At 37.9% G+C, this 26465-nt stretch overlaps 1 protein-coding gene across 2 annotated transcripts; it reads right to left on the reverse strand.

Moving 5' to 3' along the window:
* Nucleotides 1-615: 615 nt before the first annotated feature.
* LOC104599020 (cullin-1) lies at nucleotides 616-26188 on the reverse strand. 2 transcript variants are annotated; one of them, XM_088902137.1, is made up of 21 exons: nucleotides 25952-26173; nucleotides 25301-25477; nucleotides 25101-25200; nucleotides 24271-24672; nucleotides 10377-10562; nucleotides 10134-10181; nucleotides 9845-10048; nucleotides 9667-9744; nucleotides 9429-9518; nucleotides 9241-9321; nucleotides 9086-9148; nucleotides 3433-3468; nucleotides 3267-3353; nucleotides 2800-2949; nucleotides 2636-2691; nucleotides 2409-2529; nucleotides 2149-2310; nucleotides 1921-2064; nucleotides 1575-1793; nucleotides 1274-1441; nucleotides 616-1184 (listed from the first exon to the last, which is right to left on the reverse strand). In XM_088902137.1, the coding sequence occupies exons 5-21, from the start codon at nucleotides 10524-10526 to the stop codon at nucleotides 1083-1085; spliced, it is 1959 nt and encodes a 652-aa protein (XP_088758263.1). In that variant the 5' UTR covers nucleotides 10527-10562; nucleotides 24271-24672; nucleotides 25101-25200; nucleotides 25301-25477; nucleotides 25952-26173; the 3' UTR covers nucleotides 616-1082. The 2 variants fall into 2 exon arrangements, with proteins under 2 accessions (XP_088758263.1, XP_010259687.1); XM_010261385.3 differs by lacking the exon at nucleotides 24271-24672 and having other exon boundaries at nucleotides 25952-26188.
* Between the last annotated feature and the right edge of the window lie 277 nt (nucleotides 26189-26465).

Below are 26465 nucleotides of genomic sequence, written 5' to 3' on the forward strand. Positions count from 1 at the left end.
ATCCATAGAGAGGCAAACTTTCTTGAAGATTTTTTTGGCAAACCTGGGTCACAAGAGCTCTCCAAATTCCACTTCTCTTCAAGACGAGAGAAATTGAAAGAATTAGGTGCGACCCCCTTCCCCTCTTTTCTGTACCAAAAAAGTTATGTAAAGAATAGTTAATAATTTATGTGTTTTTTACAGATTTTAATCAAATAATTGGAAACTTTATTGGTTGTTTGTGACTTTGTGTTATACTACTCAATCCACTGAGTTTTGGGGCAAATATACAAAACCCTCCCCAAACCTGCCCCATTGCCATCCCTAGTTTAAAATCCACCCCGATACAGTGGAAGGGGTGCATCATTTTTTTTTTTTACTTTAGAATTTAAAGAGGGACTGGAGAAAGCATACATCTTAATGCTTAAAACAAACACTAAAAAAAAAAAAAAACTTGAAAACAACATATCAGTACATCAGTCAATATGGGCCAATACAACCTAAATAGACTAGTATTGGTAATCCTCTCCTTACCCTGAATTCTGGACTTATGCCCGATACTTGAGAAATTTTGATCTTCGTTGAGCACATGCAATTGAAGCATTTGGTCCCTCTAGCATTTCAATTCCAGAGAAATTGTAAAGAACAATAGTGTTCGCATTCATGGGCAATAACAACTCTTTCAAAACAGTTCCTGAACATGGAAAATAGAAAGAAATCTGAGTCATCAAAATATTACAATTGCAGGGGCAGGGGGAAAATTAATAAACAAGCATCGAAGTAGTAGCAAGGGGATTCCCGTGGCACAAAAGCTGGCTGATGCGGCACTGCCCCATAATAATTCCCTTTTTCTTCAACGCAAGTGAAGTGGTTACCCAATATTCATGTTACAGCAAAATTTACAAGAAACCTCACTCCTGGTCCCAAGTATATCTATATCACCTAGACAGGCTATGCAGCAGAGGTAGCATTCCAACTATGTTGGTACTCTGACACATCCAACAGCACCACAACTCTTTGGAACTACTGCCAGCAGATCCCACCTCCATACAGAAGCAGCTCCAAATCATGAATTACTCCAATTCAACATACAGCACTTCGACTCAAGCCAAGTATCTGAACATGTTGGGGTTGTCCTTGTCCCTCTCAAGATAATCTCGGGTGATCAGATCTTCTATCCTCTTCTTGATTGCCTTGAAGTCAGGCTGATTATGGACACACAAACCATCCAAAATATATGAGAAATACTGCTGTGACTTACCAAAACGATGTAAAGGGAATACAATATAAATACCTTGAACATGCGGCCTAGCTGCTCAACACATTCCATCACCAACTGCTGGTGCCCCAAAACTTTTCGACTCTTCATGATGCGGACAATTGAGGCATCTATCGCATATCGCCTATCCTTATCAACATCTTCAATGACCTTCTTCTTCTCATCCACAGGAGGGAGTGGAATCTGCAATTATCAAAGATAGTTCATCTCTAAGTAAAAAAAAAAAAGAAAAAAACACAAATAAAGAAAAGAAAGAACCAGGAAAATGGTCATCAGAAAGCAAGCATTCAAGATTTGTGAAAAAACTAGATCTGACCTTTATCCTCCTCATCTTGTCAGTAAACTTGGAATTGAATTCAAAACAATCGGTTGGGGAGATGGTTTTGGTATTTGGCTCTTTATTAAGAATCTTGTATTTTGCACATGATAAGGAATGAAGCAACCTAACTACATCATCATCCGTCAAGTTTAACTGCGTCATGATTTCTGAGTAACTTAATCTATCTGAAGCGTTGAAAAGCAGCAGGGCAGAGGCCTGTGAACAAGGAAAACTAGGAGGTCAACTTGCATTGCTGAAACAATCAGGAACTCACATTTATCAAAAAAAAAAAAACAATCAGGACCTCACGTAAATGGAGAATATAGTATGTACAAAGATTAACCTGGTAAGTCGTCACAATTAGCTCCATAGTTTTGGGTTCAAACTTCCCATTAATGTTGCAAGTACCCAATGAATATATCCACGTAAGTTTTCTGTGTTTGGTCTTTGTTTGGTAGAATTCCTTAAAAACTTCAACACATTTTACCTGAAACACAAAAACTCGAAGATGCATTTTATGGATAATTAAAGCTCCCAAGATTTTCAAGAACAAATGAATAGGTCAATTTACCATCTCTGCTGGAAGGTTGAGGTCGAATGATTTATAACTTGGCCAGAATCCAGTAGTCAACACAGTAACAGTCAAGTCAATACCAGGATTTGCATTTGGGTTAGTACTAAGATACTCCTCAAAGTTGGCTTGATTTTCCCTTGCCAATGTTAAATCTGTGACCTGGAAGATTAAAAATACCATCACACTTAGTGATCTGAATTGTGTCTGCAGAAAATAAAAATTACTAATTTAAGGGGGAATAATGTTCAAGTACTGACCATCCCTTCCATCTTTGATGTGAACTGTCCACCACACTGCTGCTTCAACTTTGTCAAAATACTCCTCTCATGATCATCATTAGCACTCTTGTCAAAAAGAAGTCGGCGTGCAAGCTTTTTCCTGTTAATAACAATTAACAATGGAGTGCAAATACCAAGAAATTAAAATATAAATGGACATTACCAAATGCTGACTGAAAGCAGATCAAAGAAACTACAGTCCTTACCTATAGAACTCAGCAAAGAGGTCTTTGTCACTGATATAAGCAAGCAACTTTACAACCTGCAGATTATATTGATGGGAGAGGAAGAGAAAAAAAAAACATGATAACCATTAATGTCCGGGCAAAGAATGGGTAAATGGAATCTGCCAGCAGTAACAACAAGCTACCTTTTCCAGTGTTTCTTCAATGGCCTCATCACTCAGTTTTTCACTTCCACCCTTCTTGAGAATGTTATCACAGAAAGTAGCCAGTAGTTCTGCACTAGAACTTCCAGCAACACCCTTGTTGCAGAAGACCTCAAATGCCTCTTTGAGTGCCTAGAAGAGAGAAAACTTTCAGTGCAGAAATAATGGGATGTAACCAAGACCATAGAAAGAGGGACTGAACATACTAGACCCACTGTGACAGTGTGCACTATTGCACCATTGCATTTTTTCTTTATTTTTTTTCTTTTTGCCCAATAGGAGCACATATGCAACTTATACAGCCACTCTTAATAAAACATAAGGCGGGTGGTCAATCATTCAAGATACCCCTTCAGACAGTTTCCCGTTCTTCAAGTTGCTTAGAGAATTTTGGTCTCTATGGTAACAAAAGCAACTAAGATAGTATAATTAAATGCAAAATTGCAAACCTTGTGGAAAAGAGAGTGGTTCATAAAGCAATCATTCACATATGCCAGGTACTTGTCATGCAGCTCAATTACTTTCCTCACAAAAACCTGAAGACACAAAAAAAAAGTTAATTTCTTTCGACCAACTATCCAGTCGAAGACCAGATTTACAAGTTACGATATTTACCTGCTCTTGTAAGCCAACTACATCCTTCTTTTCTGCCTGTACAGTATAAAATTGTTAGTACTGTAATTGTAGAAAATAATGACAACTTAGAGTTCATGCATGTAGCTCAATTTTTTTTTTGAAAAAGAAAAATAAATAAATAAAAATCCTAGTATTTGCAAATGAATTTCTTAAAAGCTCTTAACCCTCCCCAAGAAAGACAAAGAAGAAAACAGTTACAGCACTGCCCAAAACAAAAAAATCCCTTCCCACCCTTTGTTTAGCCAGAGTATTTGCAAATGAATTTGCAGATTTCTTCACCTAATGAAACCGAATCTCTATTCCCGAGTTACCAAATCAAACTCTCTTTTTTCATTAGCAAATTTCCAGAGTTTATTATTAACCTATCACCAGTTTAGAATCTCCTTCTATGCTTTTGAATATTTAATTCCTTTGCCTTCTTTACCCCTTCCAACACTGCCAGGCTGTAAACATTAGAAAAGACATAATGGGAAAAAATTACTTATTCCCCTTCTACTTTTAGATACCAATGTGTCTAACCTATTTTTGATAGATAGAAGTGTATATACAAAATTGTTTACTAAAAAATTGTATATACAATTAAAATTAAGTTTTTATGAAATAAAATAAATAACAAAGTATTCCAAGACTGACAAAATTGGTGTAAAACAATGCTCAGTTCTGTAAGTGGGGAAAATCCACTTTTAGAGAGAGAGAGAGAGAGAGAGAGAGGATCTCTTTTATGCTATTTTCTTAATTGGACGCTGTTTCTGAATTCAGACCAAGCTTAAATGGCCATGGAAAACTGAAAGATACAATTATTGCCAGGACCAGATCAATGTCATCTAAGCCTTGTCCCAACTATAGGGGTGGGGTTGGCTACTCGAATCCTGTTTCGCCATTCTGTTGTGCCCAGAGTCATATCCATCACTAAATTATGGGCATTTACACCAAACTCTATTTCCCATGCTTGTCAGCAAGAGATTTTAGTATTAAACAAAGTAACGGACTCTTGGAGTATGAATGGATCGATGCTATGTAAAATAAAGAAAAATGCATAAAAAAAAACATGACAGTAGAGTTCCTTATGTTTTCTTCCAATCAGTGGTATGTTGGTACCGAGTTGCCACAAGCAAATGGCACATCAAACAATAAAGCTTAAAAAGGTGGAGCTGTTTTGATGAATGTTGTTAGTTTAGATGCAAGTTTGGAAATTTCTGGGGGTTTGTCTGGGTGTTTGATGCTTTGGTTTTTCTATCCATGCACTTAGTTTATTGTTCGTAAGGGCTGGAAAGCTGGATTGTTTGGGTTTTGTTATCGTTTTTCAGGGTGATTCCTTTGTGTGTACTTGTCTTTCTCTTTTCTCTTCTCTAATAAAATTTTCTTACTTATTTTCAAAAAAAAATGTCAAAATTGACTCTTTCTTTGGAAAAAAGGCTATTCTTAATCCTAGCCTATCCACAAAGTTGACTCTTTCTTTGGAAAATAAAGGCTATTCCTAATCCTAGCCTATCCATCCTAACTTTTCTTGCAAAACAGATTGAATTATCTGCAATACTGCAGTTATCTTTCTCTTCTTGCACAACTCTAGTTTATACCAATCTATTTATGAGATTGCATACATATCTCAAATTTAGATCATTATCTTTTTTTTTATGGACTAGTCAATGCTTAAGTACTGACTGGTCATTGCATTGACTTGAGAGACCAAGATGACTAGTAATCGCTTCATCACATTAAAAACAGACCAATTAGGAAACTAGAAAAAAAAAAAAAAAAACTCAAAATCAGTGCATGATTAAAAAAAATTGAGCCACCAATATTCTAAAGTTAAACTACAAAAGATCAGTTAATCAATATACAATTACCCTGACAAACATTCCAACTAAGGTTTCCATCCTTAAGTGGATTGCGAATTTCCAGTATTTTAGCAATTGATAAAACATTATTTAGACAATGGTATATGCAGAACTTGTATTCACTGGTCTCTCTTTCCAAGAATTGGTTTTCCATCTCGAGTGCATATTCCACTAACATACAACCGCATCTTGTTGAAACCTTTTAGACAGCATGGATGATAATGGAAAATATACTTCTGCCCCCAGTGCATATTCCACTAACAAACAACTGCATCTTGTTGAAACTTTTTAGGCAGCATGGGTAAAACTGGAAAATATGCCTTCACTGACCCAAGATTGGTCAGTGAAGAGTTTTAATAAAACAGGTGGTATTCTTAAGAACCTAGTCAGATTTGCAATCTGTTGGAAAACGGCAAGAGAACGCATAGCAGAATTTTGATTGCAAGAGCCACCCAGAGTATAACAGCAAAATAGAGAATGTTGTTGTCTTTTGGCATTGAGGAACTTTTTCCTATGATTTGAATAGGAACATCTTTATTGATAAAAAAGGAAATGAACATCTTTGATACAATAACATGAGGATGATATAATACAATAATTACTTGTAAGAAAAAAAAATGTAACAAGGCCTTGTAATGTAAGCTTTTTTAGAACTCTACAGGGAAGAAGTAATACATTGGCTAAAGTGGACTATATCCTAACAAGAGTAATACATTGGCCGAAAACCTTGGATATATTTGCTGATTTCTCTTTTGATGACATGTGGAGCATAGTTGTCAAGGCAAGTCGCCTAGGCAACTAGGCACCCTTGGCTGGGCGCCTCGCCCAAACGCCTCGACTTTTAGCAACTAAGCACCCTTCTAGGCGACAAAAATGACAAGGCAGGCGCCTTTTATAATATCATTTATATTGTTGTGTCTTATATATCAATTATACTTTGTTTTAATGTTTTACTATTGAAATTTAAAAGATCAAAGGGTTTTGAGAAGAGAAAAAGAAAGAAAGAAAGAAAAGAAAGAGGAAAGAAAGAATAGAATAATAAAGTTATTTTTTTCTATTCTCTCTCTCTCTAATTAAATAAAACAGAAACTCCATCCTTGTTTTTCTTTTCTATTTTACTTTCCATCTTGAATATTTATCATATAAAGTTGATAACCATCTTTAGCTGCTAATTAATATGAATTTTCTCTATTAAATACTTATTATAGTAGTATTATTTTTTGAAAATAATGAAATTAATATATGTAAAAGATTTTTATCTTTTAGATGTGATGATTTGCCACATTTTTAGAGGAAATTTAATGTTCTTAATAAAGAGAATTGATATTTTTCAATTAACATACATGTTGAATGGTATATAAAACTAGGAAACTAGCCAAAAGTCAGATTTTTATATTATAAAATTTTTATCGCTTAGGTGACTAGGCGCCCCAGTGTCGCCCAGAATCACCTAGACGCCTTTAAAACTATGGTGTAGAGGAATTGGTTAGTAATAGCTAATACTTCTACAAAGAAGAATAGAAGTTTGTTAGAATGGGATCCGCCTCCAAAAGGTGTCATCAAGTTATATTTTGATGGAAGCAGCCAACTTAACCCTGGGCCTTCAGGTATAGGGGGTGTCCTGAGGAATAAGGACAGCAACATCATCTCCTTATTCTCAGGACCAATGGGAGTGGGGGACTCTACAAGGGCAGAAATACTAGCTGCAGTACAAGGAATTCAGATCGCTAACCAGCTTGGGGTGGAGCATCTCCTAGTTGAAGGGGACTCTCAGGTGGTAACAAGGTGGCTTCTAAACCTGGATGCTACCATTTGGGGCTACAAAGACCTCATCAAAAAAGTAAAGTGGTTAACTAATAATATGAGAATTGAGGTAAAATGGGTAAGTAGGTCAGCTAATAATACTATGGCTGATTCTTTGGTCAAACAGGGGGTTTCTAGGGAGGATCTTTTTTGTGCTACATTGTAACTTGTTATAGTATATTGGAAAACTGTACTTAACTAACTTGGAGAGGTTGCATCTCGTGCCTCTCCTTGGGGACATTGTACTATTTTTTTTATCAATAAATATGTGTTTTATTAAAATTCAGATTCAGATTGTAAACATTTTATACAATTTGATGATGGGACTGTTGATCCCTTTTCCTCAACTCTATTTATCCCTCATTACAATGTAGCCCAAAATAATTGTTGTCTCAATGCCCCTTGTTTTGCTAATCCATTAACTAGCCCATTTGCACTTCTACGGACCCATTTAAATTCAGCCTCAACCTCCTTGGCAATCTTCTCCACTTCCCTAATCACATGTTTAAACATCCATGGGGTGTGGCTGCTATTTGTTGCCCATGAAATTACTACTTTTGAATCCCCTTCCACTTCAACATGTCTGCATCCTAGTTGTTTGGCTAGCTTTAACCCTTGTAATAATGCCAGTAGCTCAGCCTTCAGTGAGTTTCCGTTGCCAATCGGCCCTGAGAACATACCCAATATCCTCCTGTCAGGGTTTCTTAATACTCCCCCTATTCCTGAGATGCCTGAATTTCCATATGAGCACCCGTCAAAATTCAGCTTTACTTTATTGACTTCAGGTGGTTTCCACTCCGGCCTTATTTTATCTCTTACTCTCAAAGATTGTGCTACTTTGGACCATGTTCTTAGAATATCTTCAACTGAGAAGACTTGAAAGCAGTCCAAGAGTTTTACCCAATGGGCTACTTTCACTTTGATATTATCAATCACTTCCTCTACTGTTCTACTTTTTTCCAAGAAGATTCTGTTGTTTCTCTCTTCCCATATTACCCAACAGATTACTGCCTTTGTTGCTTTCCACATTACCATCCCTCTTTTCTTTCTCTGTCTCAAGAAATCATGGTTGAAGAGTCCTGCCACATCTTGAGGGGGAGCCCACCTGCAGCCAAAGAGAGTACAAAAGAAATCCCAAATTCGATGCACAAGAGAACAAGATATCATTAAATGAGGAAGGGTCTCACCACTTTCCTTACACAGTGAACACAAGTGAGGAGAAAGGCACATATATGGCCTTCTTTTCTGCAGCATATCACAAGTGTTTACCTTACCAAGGAATACTCCCAACAGAAAGCTTGGATCTTCGGGGGAATAGGCTTGCACTAAATTTCTTTCACAGGGAAGGTTGGGGGAAGCAAGCACTTTGAAGAAAGAGGAGCAAGAAAAGAGTCCGTCTGGAGAGCCTATCTAGATTCTTGAATCTTTCAATGAAGGGTCCAGGTTGATTTGCCCTAAGAGGTTCAGCAAACGGGTTAAGGAATCACACTCATACTCCCTTAGTCCCCTTCTAAAGCCTAAATTCCAGTTCACACCAGTTGGACACAGAGATCCTAACATGGATCTAGCTTTCCCCTTAAGGTTAGATAATGCAAAGAGATCAAGAAAATTATCTTTTAGTGGGGTTTCCCCTACCCACAGATCTTCCCAAAACAGAATTCTATTACCTTGTCCCACATCATACCGGATGGAATTGAGGAAAGTAGGGTAGATTTCATGAACTGCTGATTAATAAATTTCTTTCAATTATCAAAAAAAAAAAAAGAAGTAACCTTGAATGAATATTCTGATAGATCATCTAGCATGTGCCTAAGGCTCAGTTTGGAAAGAGTACAAATGCAAATATGTACAGTACAAATGTATACAAAATACAAGGCTTTGCACTCTAAATATTTGTATTTGTACTCCTTCCAAACTGAGCCTAATGAATTCTTACAATGTATATGCCAAATGTTAAATGTAAGATAAACTACAAAAGAAAACCTGAATACCTTTTTGTTACTTGCTGCATCTTCTGCTTGTTTCACCAAGGCAGTACCTTCAGCAGTAACATGCTGCAGCACAGCATAGTAAGAAAGCAAATAAACAGAAATTGATATGACACATTTAAGACTACCTCTGATTCAGAATAGCTAAATGCAAGCACCTGTTTAAAAATATTAGCAACTGGATCTAAACCACGAGGTATTCTGAAGAAGAGTCTATACATCCTTGACAGATCTTCCACCTAACACAATAAAGAAATTAAGGACAAGTATATTGAATTATAATGCATAGTCTCCAGATTACCAAAGCAATGAAGTATATGGCCAACACAATTAACCTAACAAGTACCTTATCATCCCTAAGCAAGGCATGGCATCCAGAATGTTCCTTCTCAAGTAACTGAGTTGCATATACAAATAATAACTCATGTTGCACTTTCTACAGAAAGAAAAAGTAACAAATAAGTCTCATAGGAGTTTAAATTCCCTCAAAGATGAATTTTCATCATATCCCGCAGAGATATTTATAGGTAAAACTACTAAAATAGTCCAACATTAAACCTCAGAGAAAAAACTCAGGAACAGACCTCCAACAACTTCTGTTCACTGCTAGAATGTAGGTAATGAGAAACCCGATCCTTCTCCCGTTTTAAGCATTCCTCAGCCTGAGAGTAAAACAGAAGTTCTTAAGCAAGATAAAAATTGGCGACATAAATAAATTTACATCCAATGACAAAGGGAAGACAGAAAGTCAGAAAGGATTACCTTTAGCATGTAATCTGGACAAGAATCCTCCAGAATCCAATTTGAAGCCTTACGAGAATAATAAGCAGCAGTGTCTTTAAGCATTGCTGCCTCAAAATCATTTTCATAACAATCCATTTGCCCCATTCCAATTTCAACAAAAATATCTATAATATTCTTCAACAAGGCTCGGTCAATTTGTTCTCCCTCTCGCTCTTGATCAATCTGGTACAGAAAATAATTAGTAAATCATCATATAGAAATAGAGGAAAAATATTTAATCAGTACACAACAACATAAAAACACATACCAGAGAGATTACAGCATCCCTCACTTTAACATTTATCTCCTGATACACCTGAAACAGAGATAAATGTGTATCTAAAACATTCAATATAATATACCTTTAAGTGAGGCAAGTATAAAAAACTAGCACAAAAGTGATTTGTACAATTTTTAACTCATATAGAAAAAAAATATATATCCTAAAGCAATTGAAATTAAAACAAATTGATATTAAGATTATGTGTGACAATATGAATTTGTTGCATACCAAATCACGAAAGCAAGTTAATCCAACTTCATTGAGTGGAGGAAGCGAACGCCGAGCAATGAAGTAGCGATCAAGATAGTGGAAGAAACGGGAAAGCCACCTCACCATAACTTTATGATTGGCCCACCTTTTTACAAGCTCTCTTAGCATAAACTCATCATGTTTCTCTCTCAAAGATGGCAAAACCTGGCAAAAATGTACAAAAAGCTCATAAGAATACGGATGTACATAACACAGGTAATCCCCTCTAAACTCTTAATGCTATCATTAATGAAATAAGAACAACAAATATAGATTCAAGGCAATAAAACAATTCAAGTTACAGAGAATGAGCAAGAGAAAACAATGGTACCTGCAGTAGATTAACAACACAGCATTGCAAGAGAAATACTAAAGAAAAAAATAGCCTCAAGCAATGTTAAATGCACCTATCCTTTGTCAGAATACAAGTTTAGGTTTTGACAGTAGAACATCCTTTTTTTGGAAGAAAAGAAAGGCATTGTTATATTACAAAAAGCTACCCATGCATTTCTAAAGAGATAAACTGTCTGTACAGGGAAAAACACCAATACATCCATTTTAATTTTGACAAAAATGCAAATGGTAAAGCTTTACATGAATCACAAGTTCATTTAAGTAAGATATTACATTAGTTGCAGTTGAACTTGCAAAACACTTGTAGATGTGTCACCAGATACTTAGTAGTTTAGACAAATATAAAGTTTGATCAACAAGGTAAACTGTTAAACAGTATGTGATAAATAAGGAACACATGTAATGTAAAGTGAACTTAAACAGACCCCATAAACTTCAGTATTGATGGCTCCAACTACTGGCCAAAAAATTGTTGAGTGAACTACCTAGCAATGGAAGCATGTTCTGGGTGGTGAAAAAAGGAGAATCATTGGTTCATATGTTTCAAAAAGTAATAAACTTAAAGATGCTCAACTCATAGTTTCATAACCACTAATCAACCCAGTTCCATGGCTTTGCTCAAATATTGTTTCAACCCTTTAAATGTTGATTTTCTGACTAGAAATCCCAAGCAATAATAATAGTTTCTTCACTCATTTCCTAAGCAATCAATGTTCTATTCAATTTGAATAGGACTTATCCATATTTTCCACATTGGAAATCATCATCATCATCTAAGCATATTCCCAACTATATGGGGTGCGAAACATGAATCCTGTCTTTTCCAATCCTTTCTGTTTCCTGTCATATCCAATATTAAATATGAGCACTTAAATCGTTTCTTACTACTTTGACCCATGTCCTTTTTGGTCTTCCACTAGCCCTTTAGCCCCTTTAACTTGTAACTGATTGCTTTTTCCACATTAGAAATATCATTTCTTAAAAAAAAAAACATATATTCTTCTTCTTCTTCTAATAACTAGACCACTCATTCTCAGCTTTGGTTGAGATTGCTAAAAACCTGTATTTACGGCTGCAAACAATATCCATTTGCCTGATTTCAAATCCAACCTGAATACAGCAATATGCATCTATTAACAAAGTCAGCTTGAATGCAGCTTTTATTTTTATTGTGTCCAAGATTTCCATTTCTGTCCTACTCTTATCCTTGAAGATCCCCCCGTTTCTTTCTTCCCAAATAGTCCATATCAAGACCACTCGCACAGATTTCCACATCATCTTCCCTCTTTTCTTATCCAACATTAACTTTTCTTGATCAGCACCTTGAGTTGAAATGACATCAATCCCAATGGAGTCCATCGTAACAATTTTTTTTATCTTGCGCAGGCATCAGGTTATCCTTGAAAATCCCCCCGTTTCTTTCTTCCCAAAAAGTCCATATCAAGACCACTCGCACAGATTTCCACATCATCTTCCCTCTTTTCTTATCCAACATTAACTTTTCTTGATCAGCACCTTGAGTTGAAATGGCATCAATCCCAATGGAGTCCATCGTAACAATTTTTTTTATCTTGCGCAGGCATCAGGTATTTCTCCTCCAACACTTTGAACATTTCCCTAGCAAAGTCTCCCCTCCTAACACAAGTAGACTGTAGACCTAGATCACACCCCCCTTTAAGAACACTATGAAGTTCTTATACTAAAAACAAATAAGTTGTTTTATCTCCCGCTACCATTGACCAAGTGTGATCTGATTTGCACGAATTTACATATTAAGTGTGGGAAACCAAAAAAAAAAAAAAATCAGCTGTATTATGGAAGATAAAATCTCAAATTAGATACAAATTCCCAAGAAACTTCTTATTGACAACTACAACGAAGGAATTCATCTTTTTTACCATATATCTGCAATTCATGGAAAATACTTAGATTGGGCATATCTTAAACTAAGTGGTATATTAATTCTGAGAAAGTGTAGATGAAATAAATGCAAAGATAGTATCCGTGCTACTAGAAATGTGCAAAAATACCTGAGTGTCAATAGCTTGATTTCTACAAATGATGATGAAAACGTGCATAATATGAATTCTCATGAATAGTTACATTCACTTAACTTTCTTCACCTCACAGACCATCAATCAAAGCTTAAAGTTGAGACACCAACAATGCTTTTACGAAATTTAAACCAATCGATTGCTTATGTAATGGAACTCGATTAATAGTTTAAAAGATGATAAATCATGTTATCAAAGTCAAAGTAATAATAGGGACTAAGATTGAAAATAATGTACTCATATCAAGATCATTATCTCTCCCTTTGACACTAAATTGTCATTTGTGATAAGAAAAAGACAATTTCCTTTGTGATTGGCTTTTGATATGAGCACCAATAAGAGTCGAGGACAAACATTGTAACATGTAGGTGTCTATTTGCCCAAGCCTGTATTCTCCCATAGACAACTATTTGTTGTTATATCCCACGTAACCTCTCCATCTAAATTGAAGATTTTAATTCAAAATAAAGACGGTCAACCAAATAACTTCACCCAAAACATTATTTACAATTTAAAATAATTATGAGAAATGAAGCCATCATTCTAGGATTTGAAAGAAGATTAGAGGAGACAATAACTTGCTTATTAGTTATGGAAATTTGTCTAAAAATGGGATTAAAATGGTTATTTGAATTCGTCTAAAAAAGTACCTAATGTAGCAAGATGCCATTACTTTTACTCCCCTTATTAGATAGTGTTGAAGTCATTTTTTTATTCAAATAATTTGTAATAAGTGGGCTAGCTAGTCTACTAGCCAAATCATTAAAATTATGAAAAAAAAGTATCTCATATGAGAGTCCCCCCTCTTAAGTGGGGAGTTCTCTCTCTTTAAGTGGGGAGTTCTCTCTCCTTAAGTGGGGAGTTCCCTCTCTTTAAGTGGGAAGGACAGGTGTCCTTCACCTAGGAGGAGAGGGTAGTTACATAACCACCCCACTCCCTATTTAAGCTCCTTAAGGGGAAGCTAGAAACATAGACACACAAAGAGACTCTTCGGAGAAAATTTTCACAAGAGATTCTTAGAAAGGCAAAGATAAGGAGAGAAGAAAAGAGAAGTGCTCAAGGGAAGGCAAGGAAGGAAAAGTCTCACTAATACAGGTAGAGAAAAGGAAAGTCCTCTCTGTGAATACTTCCTATTTATGTCTTCTGCTATGTATCCTTCTTTTTCTCCCTTTTGTTATTACTTTTGAGAAAGGAAAAAGAGGGAAATAAACCATCTACAATCAGGTGCCTTTACTTGGTTGATTATGGTCCCTCTTTCAAGACAAATTATGGTTCCCTTCAAATGAAAATGAAGAGTAGGGCGGAATGAACCATCTACAACCAGGTGCCTCTACTTTGTTGATTATGTTCCCTCTGTCAAGACAAAATTAGGGAGTAAACCATCTACAATCTAAATCTCAAAGGCTGATTATGGTTCCCTTCAAATGAAAATGAAGAATAGAGGGATGAAAAACGTCTACAATCAAATATTCAATTTGATTGACTACGGTTCCCTTTTTGTATGCAAAATTCCAAGGAGTAAGGCTGTCTACAATCAGAATTTCATCTGATTGACTACAACGTATTATGAAGAAAGGAGTGAGAAGGAAATTTTCTTTGTATTAAAGAAAAGAGAAATGTATTGCTCTATAGTTTCTCAATTGTAATTTATTTTTCTTTCTTCTCATTCTTGTACACCCGATGTAAAAGAAAAGCAAATGAAAAGTTCTTTTTAAGTATCCTATTGTTCTTTTCTTTTGTTCTATGCGTTCATTTCTCCAAGTCAGAATCAAAAGGTGTTCTCTACTTTCCTATGGGGATGTAATTAAGGGGAACAACACATATGATTCCCTGAATGGGCCTTATCAAAAATAATAAAAACTCAATCACTTGATTGAGTGAATTATGTTGCATGAGAATTTATTAAAATTTTCACACCAACAGAAAGATATCCAAGTATTCCAAGGCCTAGCACAATTTTTTTTTTTTGATAATTAGGCCTTGAAAATTGATAAGAAACCAGTTGACAACCATTTGACAATTGCCTTCTATCACCATCGCACTGTAGCCTGCTTCAGTCACCAACTTCAAACCTTGAGGTAGAGTCATTAGAGAATCTTCATCTTCTTATGGTCTTGCATGACTTACCACAATGTTTACCTCAAATTCTCTAAAAACTCACCTTAGACCCAATTGTCTCCAATTCTCAATTGACCCTTTGTTAAAATTTACTTTAATGCCCCTTATCATGTCCCTTGGATGATACTTGTCTCTTACGTGAGTTTATTATTATAAAGTCATGGTAAATAATGTTCCAAGTAAAGTCACAAATTGATAGCAACATATAGTTGTGCATAGAAGAATACAAACTAAGGCAAATAGATACCTACATGCTACAATGTTTGTCCTTAACTCTTATTGATGTCCATAGCAAAATCCAATCGCAAAGGAATTAAGGAATTCATCTTATAAACTATTAATTGAGTTCCACTATATAAGCCAATTGATTGATTTAAATTATTTAAAAAGCATTACTAGTGTCCCATCTTAAAAAGCATTTCTAGTGGCAGAGATACCATCTTCGGATTTATTTCATCATCTACAGTTTTCGAAGCTAATATACCACTATGTTGTAGATATGTCCAATCGAAGTATTTTTCCGTGAAATGTGGATATATATAGTACCAATAAAAAGTTCAATTCCTCCATTTGTAAGAACATAAACATCCACAAATCCAATTTAAACCACTACAAACTAAGACCAAGTCAACTTGGTTCAGTGACCAAACCTAGGTAAATAAGCCAAAACAAAGTGTAAATATCCCAAAGCATTAGGGCACAGGAGGACAACACTCCAAAATTAGGGCACTGCCTCTCCCTCTCCATCTGCCCCTCTCACCCCCTCTCCAACCTCAGATCTACCACTAGAACTATGATGGCCTGATCCCTCTCTAGGGTACATAGTGCAACCCTCCAGGGGGTCCAGCCGCTTCCCAACTTTTTTTTGAAAGTGAAAAAAAGTTGGCCTACATGTATGCAATCATGGAGAGAATATTTTCTGGTGGCAGTGTAACTAACTTTGGGAGGCTCTGAGTGTAAACAACTCTAGGAGGCTCTGCCGCGTGTCATGCTAGCCTCTCTGTCTTCTAGTGAAATGTTGTTTGGTGGTGGCCTGCTCCACTCCTATAGTTGGGTTCGGAGGGAGTGTTTGGGTCCCAACAATTCCTCCCCCCTTAGCATTGACCTTGCCCTCGAGGTCTAGGTTTGAAAACCTCTCATTCAGCCTCAGATAAGGTTCCCAAGTGGCATCATTTGGAGGAAGCCCAACCCATTCTACCTTGGCTTCTGACACAACCTGACCACCTCATCGAACCCAACAGAAATCCACAATTCTGATAGGTTTCGTGTCAATGTCCCCTTCTTCAGTGAATTGGGGTAAGTTGGGTGAGACAGGTGTATGATTTCCCACCTCCTTCTTAAGAAGTGAGATGTGAAACACTGGATGAAGCTTTGAGGTTGCAGGGAGGTCCAACCGATAAGCAACAAGGCCCACTCTCTCCAGAACCTTATAAGGCCCATAATACCTGGTGCTAGCTTGTGCCAAGCCCCTCTTACTACCGAGATCTGGTGGTAAGGTTGAAATTCTAATGGGCGGTGGTGAGTGTCATAGCAGGCCTTCATTCGTTGTTGGGCTTTTATCAAGTTGGACTTAAGCAATCTAAGAATCTCGTCTCTCGCAAGTAGATGGGTCTCTACTTCTGCCACCTTGGATGACCCATATTCATAAGGTAATATGAGAGGAGGTTCTCTGCCATATAGAGCTTTAAAGGGTGTCATTCCTGCAGCCGTCTGATAAGTCGAATTGTACCAGTATTCAGCCCACGGAAGCCAGTGAGCCCACTGTCGAGGCTTTTCCCCTATGAAACATCTAACATCTAAGGTAGGCTTTCAAGCAACGATTAAGAACTTCAGTTTGCCCATCAGTCTGCCGGTGATAACTCGTGGAGGGGTGTAGTTGGGTTCCTTGCAATCGAAAATATTCCTTCCAGAATGAACTCAGGAAGGCATGGTCCCGATCTAAGACAATGGATCTCAGGGTTCCATGCAGCTTGGCGACGTCCCAGATGAAGATGTCAGCCACCATTGCTGCGGTGTAAGGGTGAGGTAATGCAGAGAAATGGTTGTACTTGGTGAGACGGTCAAACACTACCATGATAACCTCCTTTCCTGCAGAACGAGGAAGACCCGTGATGAAGTCCATGGAAAGGTCTTCCCACACTTGATCTGGAATCTTGAGGGGTTGTAGAAGGCCAGCGGGAGACTGTGACGAGTATTTCTGCTGTTGACAAGTTTGGCATTCGAATACATAGTGCAATACATCCTTACGCATTCCTACCCAATGATAGTGGCTGTTGAGCCTCTTTAGGGTCCGTAGCACCCCTGAGTGCCCTCCCAAGGTGGAGTCATGAAACAACCTTAGCAGTTTAGCTTTGTGGGCCGAATTCTGGGCAACAACAAACCGACCCCTAAAGAAAAGATCAGGCCCCACAACTTGGTAACCAACAACTTGTGAAGGGTCTCGCCTCCACTTATCTCTAATGACCTGCAACTGCAGATCAGACCTGGCTTCTTGTCGTATAGCTTCGAACAAAGGGAAGTTGGGCTAAGAGCAGGTCAGATGGGCTAACTCTTCTACTCGTGAAAAGGCATCAGCTACTCTGTTTGCGGGCCCCGGCTTATATTCTATGAGGTAGTCAAAGCCCATCAGTTTACTAAGCCATTTTTTCTGCTCCGGGGTGTGCACCCTTTACTCTGCTATGTACTTCAAACTTCGTTGGTCTATCCTAATAACACAATGGCGTCCCAATAGGTATGTACGCCACTTTTGCACGGCCATTACCACAGCCATCATTTCTTTGACATAAGTGGACTGACTTTGGTGAGCTGCTGAGAGAGCCTTGTTGAAATAAGCAATGGGCTGCCCCTTCTGCATCAAGACGGCCCCTACTCCTACACCCAACGCATCACATTCTAATTCAAAGGGCTGAGAGAAGTTTGGAAAAGTGAGGACTGGAGGGCTAGAAACCGTTGTCTTCAAGTCTTCAAAAGCCCGTTGAGCTTTATCATTCCAACTGAAGGAATCCTTCTTTAATAGAGGCGTTAGAGGGGCGGCCATAAGCCCATACCCCTTAATGAAGCGCCTATAATACCCGGTAAGCCCAAGAAAGCCCCGCAGAGCCTTTACAATAGTGGGCTTGGGCGACTTCTGGATAACGTCTACCTTTTCTGGATCTTCCATGACCCAACCTGCTGCAACCACATGGCCTAAGTATTGAATTTGTCCTTGTCCAAAGGAACACTTTGTCATTTTGGCATGTAACTGGTGCCCCCTTAGAGTTGAGAGGGTGATTTTCAGATGTTCCATATGCGTGTCCCAATCCCTGCTGTACACCAGAATATCATCAAAAAATACCATAATAAATCACCTTAGGAATGGCCTGAAGATGTCATTCATGAGGGCCTGGAAGGTAGAGGGGGCGTTGGTAAGTCCAAAAGGCATAACCAAAAACTCATAATGGCCATCATGGGTCCTAAAGACCATCTTGTCCATCACGGTAATTTGATTCAAGGTCCGGTATTCTACACAAAACGCCAACTACCATCCTTCTTCTTCACTAAGAGTACAAGAGATGAAAAGGGGCTGGTGCTGGTCTGTATATGCCCTTTTTCCAATAGTTCTCTCACTGCCTTCTCAATTTCCAGCTTCTGAAAGTAAGGGTATCTATATGGCCTCACATTGGCTAGTTTAGAACCGGGTACGAGAGGTATCTGATGATCATGAGCCCGGGGAGGAGGTAATTGGTTCGGCTCCTTGAATACATCGCCAAACTGATCGAGTATCGATTTTAAGGCCTCGTGTTGGGTTTTTGTGGGGTGAACACAGCCCTGGTTGTCTAGAATTGGGACTGTGGGCCGAATGCCTAAGTGCATAAATATGGGTTGGCCAGCATCCTTGGAGGCCCGTATCATAGAAGCTAAAGTGTCACCTTGTGGACTAGGGGGCCGCACCCCTTGTAAATGACAAGTCTGGCCATCCTAGTGAAAATCCATTGTCATTTTGGCCCAATCACATAGAGCAGGGCCTAGGCCACGCAACCAATGAATCCCCAAAATAATATCAACCCCCGAGAAATCCAATGGGTGGAGATCCACCACAAAATTATGGCCCCGTATGAGGATTTTTTTCTTCTTACATACACCATTACACGACATCTGACTCCCATTAGCCACATGGATTGAAAAGAGAGGAGTGGATTGACTCCCATTACCTAGCTACTTAGCCAAACGGCAAGTGATGAAATTCAGGGTAGAGCCACTGTCAATCAAAATCATCACGATCCGGCCCACCAATCTTCCTTCTACGCGCATGGACTGAAGAGAGTTGAGGCCCATGAGGGCGTGTTAGGAGATCTCGGCCCCATCAGGTTCTGGTCCGTCTGGAATCAGTTCACAGTCATTTAAGTGCTCTAGGTCTGTCTCTTCCGGCTCTTCCTCTGTCTGTAGGAGAAACACCCGCTGGACCTGGCACTTATGGCCCGGTCCAAACTTATCATTGCAGTTATAACAAAGGCCTTTCTCGCGTCTGGCTTGCATCTCAGCCCATGAGAGACGTTTGAAGGGCATAGTGGGCCGGTGCAATATGGGCTTCTAATGATCCCCAACCGGTTTCATGGGTTGTTGATCAACCCATGAAGGAGTCCTCAAATTCGGGTAGGTCGGTTTGCTAGCTCTACGAAGGTTGTCGATTCTTTCTTCTTGTAGGCAGCCAATCCCACCGCAGCCATGACGGTCGTCGGACGAAGAGCCCTCACCTCCAGATGGATATCCTCTCTGAAACCTCCCACAAAACATCCTACTAAGGCCTTCTCCGGCCAGCAGTGTACCCTGGTCGCCATTCGCTCGAACTCGAGCTGGTACTCTACTACCGTTCCAGTCTGCTTTAACCGAGTGATAAGTTCGTCGTAGTCCACAAACGTCGTCGTCCCAAAGCGGATGCACAAGGCTTCAATGAACTCCGCCCAAGTTACCTGGGAATGATTATGGCGATACCATTGGAGCCATAGAATCGCATCTCCTTCTAGATGAATGGAGGTGATGGAGACATGCTGGTGTGTGGGAGTTTCGTGGTATTCGAAATATCTTTCTGCTCGAAAGATCTAGGGAATGGGATCTCCACCGAAATAGTTGGGAAAGTTGATCTTAGTGATTTTTCCGGTGGGGTAATACCCTATTCTTTGGCTACTGGAAGCAGAGGCTTCCACTCCTGCTGGGCGACTGGTCTCGCTGGACTGTTGCTGAGAGGTGAAGCTGGAGACGACCACTTTGAGTTCCTTGAATTCGTTCAACACCTGGTGGAATCCAACCTCAAGCTAGTCGACCCTATCATCCACGGTAGTGGAACGTGTCTGTGGCATCGTGAAGCCTGGGATTTGGATAGCCTAGCTCTGATTCCAATCTGATAAGTTACCGCTCACCTCGAAAGACCCTTCAAGGGTGGCTTAACCTCCTGAAACAGAAGATGGGGGGAAAAGAGAGGGGAAAGGTAGGAAGAAAATGACTCAGAGAGAGATGAAAGAGATATTCATTCACGCCACTTATTACATGATCAGGGCCTTATATAGCTGGCCTACATGTATGCAATCATGGAGAGAATATTTTCTGGTGGCAGTGTAACTAACTCTGGGAGGCTCTGTCGCATGTCATGCTAGCCTCTCTGTCTTCTAGTGAAATGTTGTTTGGTGGTGGCCTGCTCCACTCCTATAGTTGGGTTCGGAGGGAGTGTTTGGGTCCCAACAGATTTTAAATGAGTTGTTCTACCACCTAGTAACAAAAGAGCAAAAATCCTTGAGGAAGCACCGAAGCAACTGAGAGAAAAATTTTATTGTTTAGTTTTTTTTTATTAGCAACAATTTTATTGTTAGTTTTAAACCTTGCAATAATGCAATTAGAGTTTTCCACAAAAATGTTTTCCTTGTTCCACAACTACCATAGACAAAGATAAAACCACCCTTGCCCCACTATTTTTTCCAATTAACATTTTTTGCCTCAATTCCCAATTTTTAGCACTTTTTATAAATAAAAATTAAAACTGAAATAAAAAAATATAAGGTAAACATAAAATGATACATATATTAGATGTAGATTATAATTATACACTACACTCAATTTTTAAAACACTTGTTTATATATATGCATATAACCTAAAAACCAGAAAAATGAACGGATTAACTAACTGATTCGCTTTGGCACTTTACAAAAACCGAAAGGACTAGTTCAATTTCAAACATGTGCCCACAATTTGGTTAATCAAACCATGAGCACTATTATTTAGAACCAACTGGTAGCCCCAAATATGTAAACAAAAGATTACCAATTTGACATCCCAATGACCAAGGAAACTCTTTAAGAAGCTCAAATGGTTAACAACCACCGTCATTACACTATTACTGAAATTATCCTTTATACCAGAAAAAACACTTTACCTTAGAAAATGGAGATGAAAAGGAACTAACTCTCCTTCATGAATCCCCAATTTGCATGATCATAAGCCTTAAAAAGGATGAAAAAAATTCTACCAATGAGCCATTTACCAAAATCAACACGGATACTGAAAATACACAAGAAAAAAACCTAACTACTCCACCCTTTCCCAAAGCCCATCAAACCAACTACCCCTTCATGAATTGCCATTCTGCATGATCTTATAAACCTTTTCCATATCAATATTGCAATTTGCAAATCAATCCTAAAATGTTGGCTATAAGTCTTGGATCCACTAATATATTAGTAACCAAAACTCCATCCAAAATTTGTCTTCCCCCCACCAATGCCATTTAAGTTAGACCAATCACATCATGTAAAACAGTTACAGCCTTTTGGAGAGAATTTTGCAATAATATCTTAGAAACATGAGATGAAGCTGACAAAGATTCAAGTCTTTTAATTCTATGGCCCCTTCTTTTTCGAAACTAAGGTGATGAATGTAGCAGTTGTACCCATTTACAGTTCAGCATCTTTAGAAAACCTTGGATGAAACCAACATAATATCTCCTTTAACCAACCCTTCTTTCAACTATAATGTCGTAGACTTCATTTTCAATTATCAAAAAAAAAACTATAATGCCATAGACTTTGCCCCCAGCATGCTTCATCCCTATGGGTTGTCAATGACACTTCATTCGTCTTCTCCTCTCAATAGTTACCCATCTAGGAAACCTATCCTCCTATTCCAACTGCTCCAAGTATGCTAATTTCTGAAGACTCCCACCTCTTTTTTGTAAACAGAAGCATTCCCAAAATCTCTTCATTACAGCTCTTTAGGAATTCTTTGAGTACAAAGTAGAAAATGAAGGTTGTTAATAAATTTATTAAGATGCCTTAAGAACTTTCCCAAGATTTTTTTTCTTTTCTCACTAATATTCTGACAAACCAAACACAGCCTAAGGGGCTTCAATTTCTTTACCATGGAAAAATCTGCCACCAATCTCAGCCACATTGTTTCTTCCACCAATTTTTGTCATCATTAACATATTTTATTGATTTTATTTGAAAAAGGAAACATACCATTAAATTCCCAAGATAAATAAATGTAGAGACCATACTATTCAGTTCCTTTGAAAGATTACAAATTATGATGAATCCCCAACCCTGGCATGCACCAACCTCATTTTTGTCACCACAGTCAAACTATGCTATCAGCTAAAGCTTTTACCAATTTTGGGACCGACCTGAATGAGCAGTTCAGACGGATTAGATGCCATAAATATTTACTTCCCTAATCCCCAACCCTGGCATGCCCCTATCTAAATCTTTATCACCATAGTCTTGCTATACTATCAGCTGAAGCATTTACAATTTTGGGACCTACCTGAATAAGCAGTTCAGAATAGATGCCATAAACTTTTACTTCCCTAATCCCCAACCCTGGCATGCCCCTATCTAAATCTTTATCACCATAGTCTTGCTATACTATCAGCTGAAGCATTTACAATTTTGGGACCTACCTGAATAAGCAGTTCAGAATAGATGCCATAAACTTTTACTTCCCTAATCCCCAACCCTGGCATGCCCCTATCTAAATCTTTATCACCATAGTCTTGCTATACTATCAGCTGAAGCATTTACAATTTTGGGACCTACCTGAATAAGCAGTTCAGAATAGATGCCATAAACTTTTACTTTCCTTATCAGATATCCAAATGTCCAAGGGCCTTACACATTTGATAGAAACCAGCTGCCTGCCAATACACAACCACCTTCTATCACCATCCCACTCCAGCTTGCATCAATTACTAACTTCAAACCTTGATGTAGAGCCATCGGAGAATTTTCAACTCCTGATGGTCCTGCATGACTTACCACAATGTTCAACTCAAAGTCTCTAAAAACTCACCTCAGACCTAATTGTTCCCAATTGTCAATTGAACTTTTGTCAAACTTTACTTTTAGTCCCCTCCCCCCCCCCCCAGTCAGGTGCCTCACAAATTATGGATAATACATGCCTTTATGTGAGTTTATTATCAATTTAAACCAAACCAAAAGACTGTATCACCAACATAGGTGGAGCCCCCTAGTTGCTCAGAAGGCATTCAATCAAGACAAAAACAAATCTGAATTTCTTGCTTAACGTGGATCATTCTTCAATACTCTCCAGCACCTATTTTATGGCTTTTTACTGTTGCCTTAAAAATTTCCCCTCTTCTATTTTATTCATTAGAAGAAGAATACCAAAAGTGTTTTATGAAAGACTTTCAACATGCATATGTTAGAATCAAAAGTCGTATTATGCTTCCTCTCTGTTATGCTAACAACACAAATGAAACAAATTTAATCCCTTAATTTATTGAAAATCCATCGATACCATGGATCTCAAATAAAGGTATGGTGGTGTTTCACATTACCACTAGGTTTTGTTGCTTTTGTTTAGCACAAATAATCAAAAGCTTATAATAGGATATTGCTTTACATTGCAGATTACCAAGCTTTTGTTATGTTTTTTACTCTGTTTTGACGAAATAGGCCAAAAGCCTTAACTTCATTGATCGAAGATCTCTAAACAGCATGTTTACCAGATGAAATAATAATTAGATTTGGATCTTTTTTTAAGATTTATGGGGAAGGAGAATTTATACTTGGCCTAAATCATGCATTGTTTTTCCAGTATTAGTAGTAATAGAGGTAGTATCATAATAAGTTCGGTTTGTATTTAGTTCATTTAGATTTTAAACAAAGTTTTATTTAATGAACCATAGCTTATCTTAACCTTCTCAAGCATATTTTCACAATACAAATACAATAGAATACAATATGTGGTATACTGATATCCTAATATAGGATCATTGCACGAAAACTGGTAGCAATATCTAAACCATCCCCAAATGCTTTGATTTAAATATTTTACCTTTTTTCATGGATAAATATTTTACCTATTATCCATGAAGTCACCATCAATTTCCACTGACCAATGGATCTCCGGTAGAAATTTGATGCTATCCACTTTCCGGCTTTAAACAGAGAGAGATTTTCTTAGGTTTTGTTCCTTGACTTCCATATCCGCGTAATTTCTTTCCTACATTTAAAAACTCTGAAACCCGTTTGATGAAGAAGCCAGTATAATGTTACCAGCAAGCTATTGATACCTCAAGGATCTCTTGCATTCTTCCCGAATATAATGGAGACAAATAGTACAATATTTAATGAAGATAACCAACCCCCCAAGTGTACCAGAAGACCATCCAAGAAGTAAGATAACCATCCCTATATCTCTCAATTCTCTTCCAGCACTTTTGCAATGAATGAAAAAGATAACTGATGTGTTCCCTGCATCCCTGCACATCAAACCCCCATTCAAAGGATTTTGATGTCTCATCAATAAAAACCATGACATTCTGATGGTTGATCTCCAAACAACCAAAACTGATATTAACAAAAGAAAGTTCACATCTAAGGGCCACTGTTTGGTGCAATTGCTAAAATTTGTGCTAACAAGAATGAGAATCAGCAGAGTGGATTTTTTACAATGCACTCAAAAATGAGTAGGGCAGTATGTGAGAAGGTAGGCGTCTCAGAAATAAGTAGGATGAAGTTCAGAGATGATATTAAAAATTTAAGTTGAATGATAGAACAATCAATAAATACATAAGGCCAAAAGGAATAGATTGGCTCTACAAATACGACCAAATGTTATAGATCAAACTATAAAGATCAACCATGTCAGTGAAGGCTTGATTTCTGAAAATATTTGCAATTTCCTCACCGTTGAAATGATGTAGTCTTCAAAGGACTCTCGGTATTTATCATATAGCTGTTGAGAGTAATCATGAGGAGGTTTTTGAGTACACATATTGTAGATGGTTCTGTCCTTAAAGTTAAGGAAGCACAAATGCATCAAAGGAGCGCCATAGAAACCCAAAGATATAAAGCATTAAAACGAAATAAACAAAACAAAAAGGATACGTGTAGAGCATCATATAATCCTCCGAGCTAAATTGCGTTTCAGGAAGCCCTTCTAGAATGTTTTTGAGTTTTGTGATCCCCTTCTGCATGAACTCCCATCCTTGGTCTAAGTCAATAATCTTCCGCTCAGCCATTGTCATATCGCCACCCTCTAAATTTAGTTCTCCAGTTTAAATTCTGCAAAGTGTAATTGCCAAGCATCACAATTCCGAATATAATGATTAATAAAAGATCCTAACAACTAAAACCTACTACTAATCCAATTGCACAAGCAAAAAGCTAGGAAAATCCCCAAATCCAATTTCGTTTAATACTTGCCAGTTTACTAAGTTCTACCTAGAAATAATCAGAACAACACGATGCCCTGATCAAAAGCCTCTGACGATCCAGAGGAAACCCCTAATCCATCCTTAAATTAAGGGAAAAACCCAGAATATGTCACTGTATTGAAATCGCGAACGACGAATAGTAAAGCCAGGGGAATAAGAAATGATCAAAAAAAAAACACAGGAAAGAAATAAAAAAATAAAATAAAATCTATTAGAGCTGGATAAAGAAATAACGAAACGAACAGTTGCAAAATAGAAAAAGGAAGAAAGATCGAAAAAATAGATAAAAGTATTGAAAACCTGATATAGGGATTGAAAATACCTGAATTGAATCAAGCACGAACCCTAACCCTAGAAAGCAAGCCCTAGAGGGAGGGAAGGGCGGTGGAGTAGTGCGACAGAGAAGCCGCTTTGAAACGATTGAGATGGTGAGAGACCTCCGACAAAGCGCATTCAAGGAAGGGGAAGCCAAAAGTCGGTCTCTCTCTCTCTCTCTCTCTCTCTCTCTCCAATATTTTTTCTCTCTCCCCCACACCCCCTATTTTCTGTTCATATATCTGGAACAGTCATTAAAATTAATTTTGATTATTTATCGGATTCAAATAGCTCAATTTTTTTATATCTATTAATTGTTCTATAATCCAAGAAACAAGAAAATTTAATCTCGAACTAAAATTATTTTTATTAGTTCTTTTATAACTGGACCGGGTTTGACAGCCGGGTCATTTCCAAATCCAAACCGACTTGAAATCTTCTACTGTTGTTGCTGTAAAAACCCCCTTGGAAAATCAATCAAATCATGCTTCTTTTTCACCTTGAATATGCTGTAAATGATC

This window comes from Nelumbo nucifera, chromosome 3 (genome assembly GCF_055504915.1).
Source record: "Nelumbo nucifera cultivar China Antique chromosome 3, China Antique-T2T, whole genome shotgun sequence".
Lineage (NCBI taxonomy): Eukaryota > Viridiplantae > Streptophyta > Magnoliopsida > Proteales > Nelumbonaceae > Nelumbo > Nelumbo nucifera.

Bases quoted from the DNA above. Each gene is read 5' to 3' on its own strand.
- LOC104599020 (XM_010261385.3), bottom strand. From the start codon at position 25,440: ATGACAATGGCTGAGCGGAAGATTATTGACTTAGACCAAGGATGGGAG. The intron at 10,563-25,100 runs GTGAGGAAATTG...CATTTTTGCCAG, and splicing joins AAGACTACATCATTTCAACG to GTTTTGCCATCTTTGAGAGA. The intron at 3,469-9,085 runs GTATTCAGGTTT...TATACTGTACAG, and splicing joins ATGCAGCAAGTAACAAAAAG to GCAGAAAAGAAGGATGTAGT.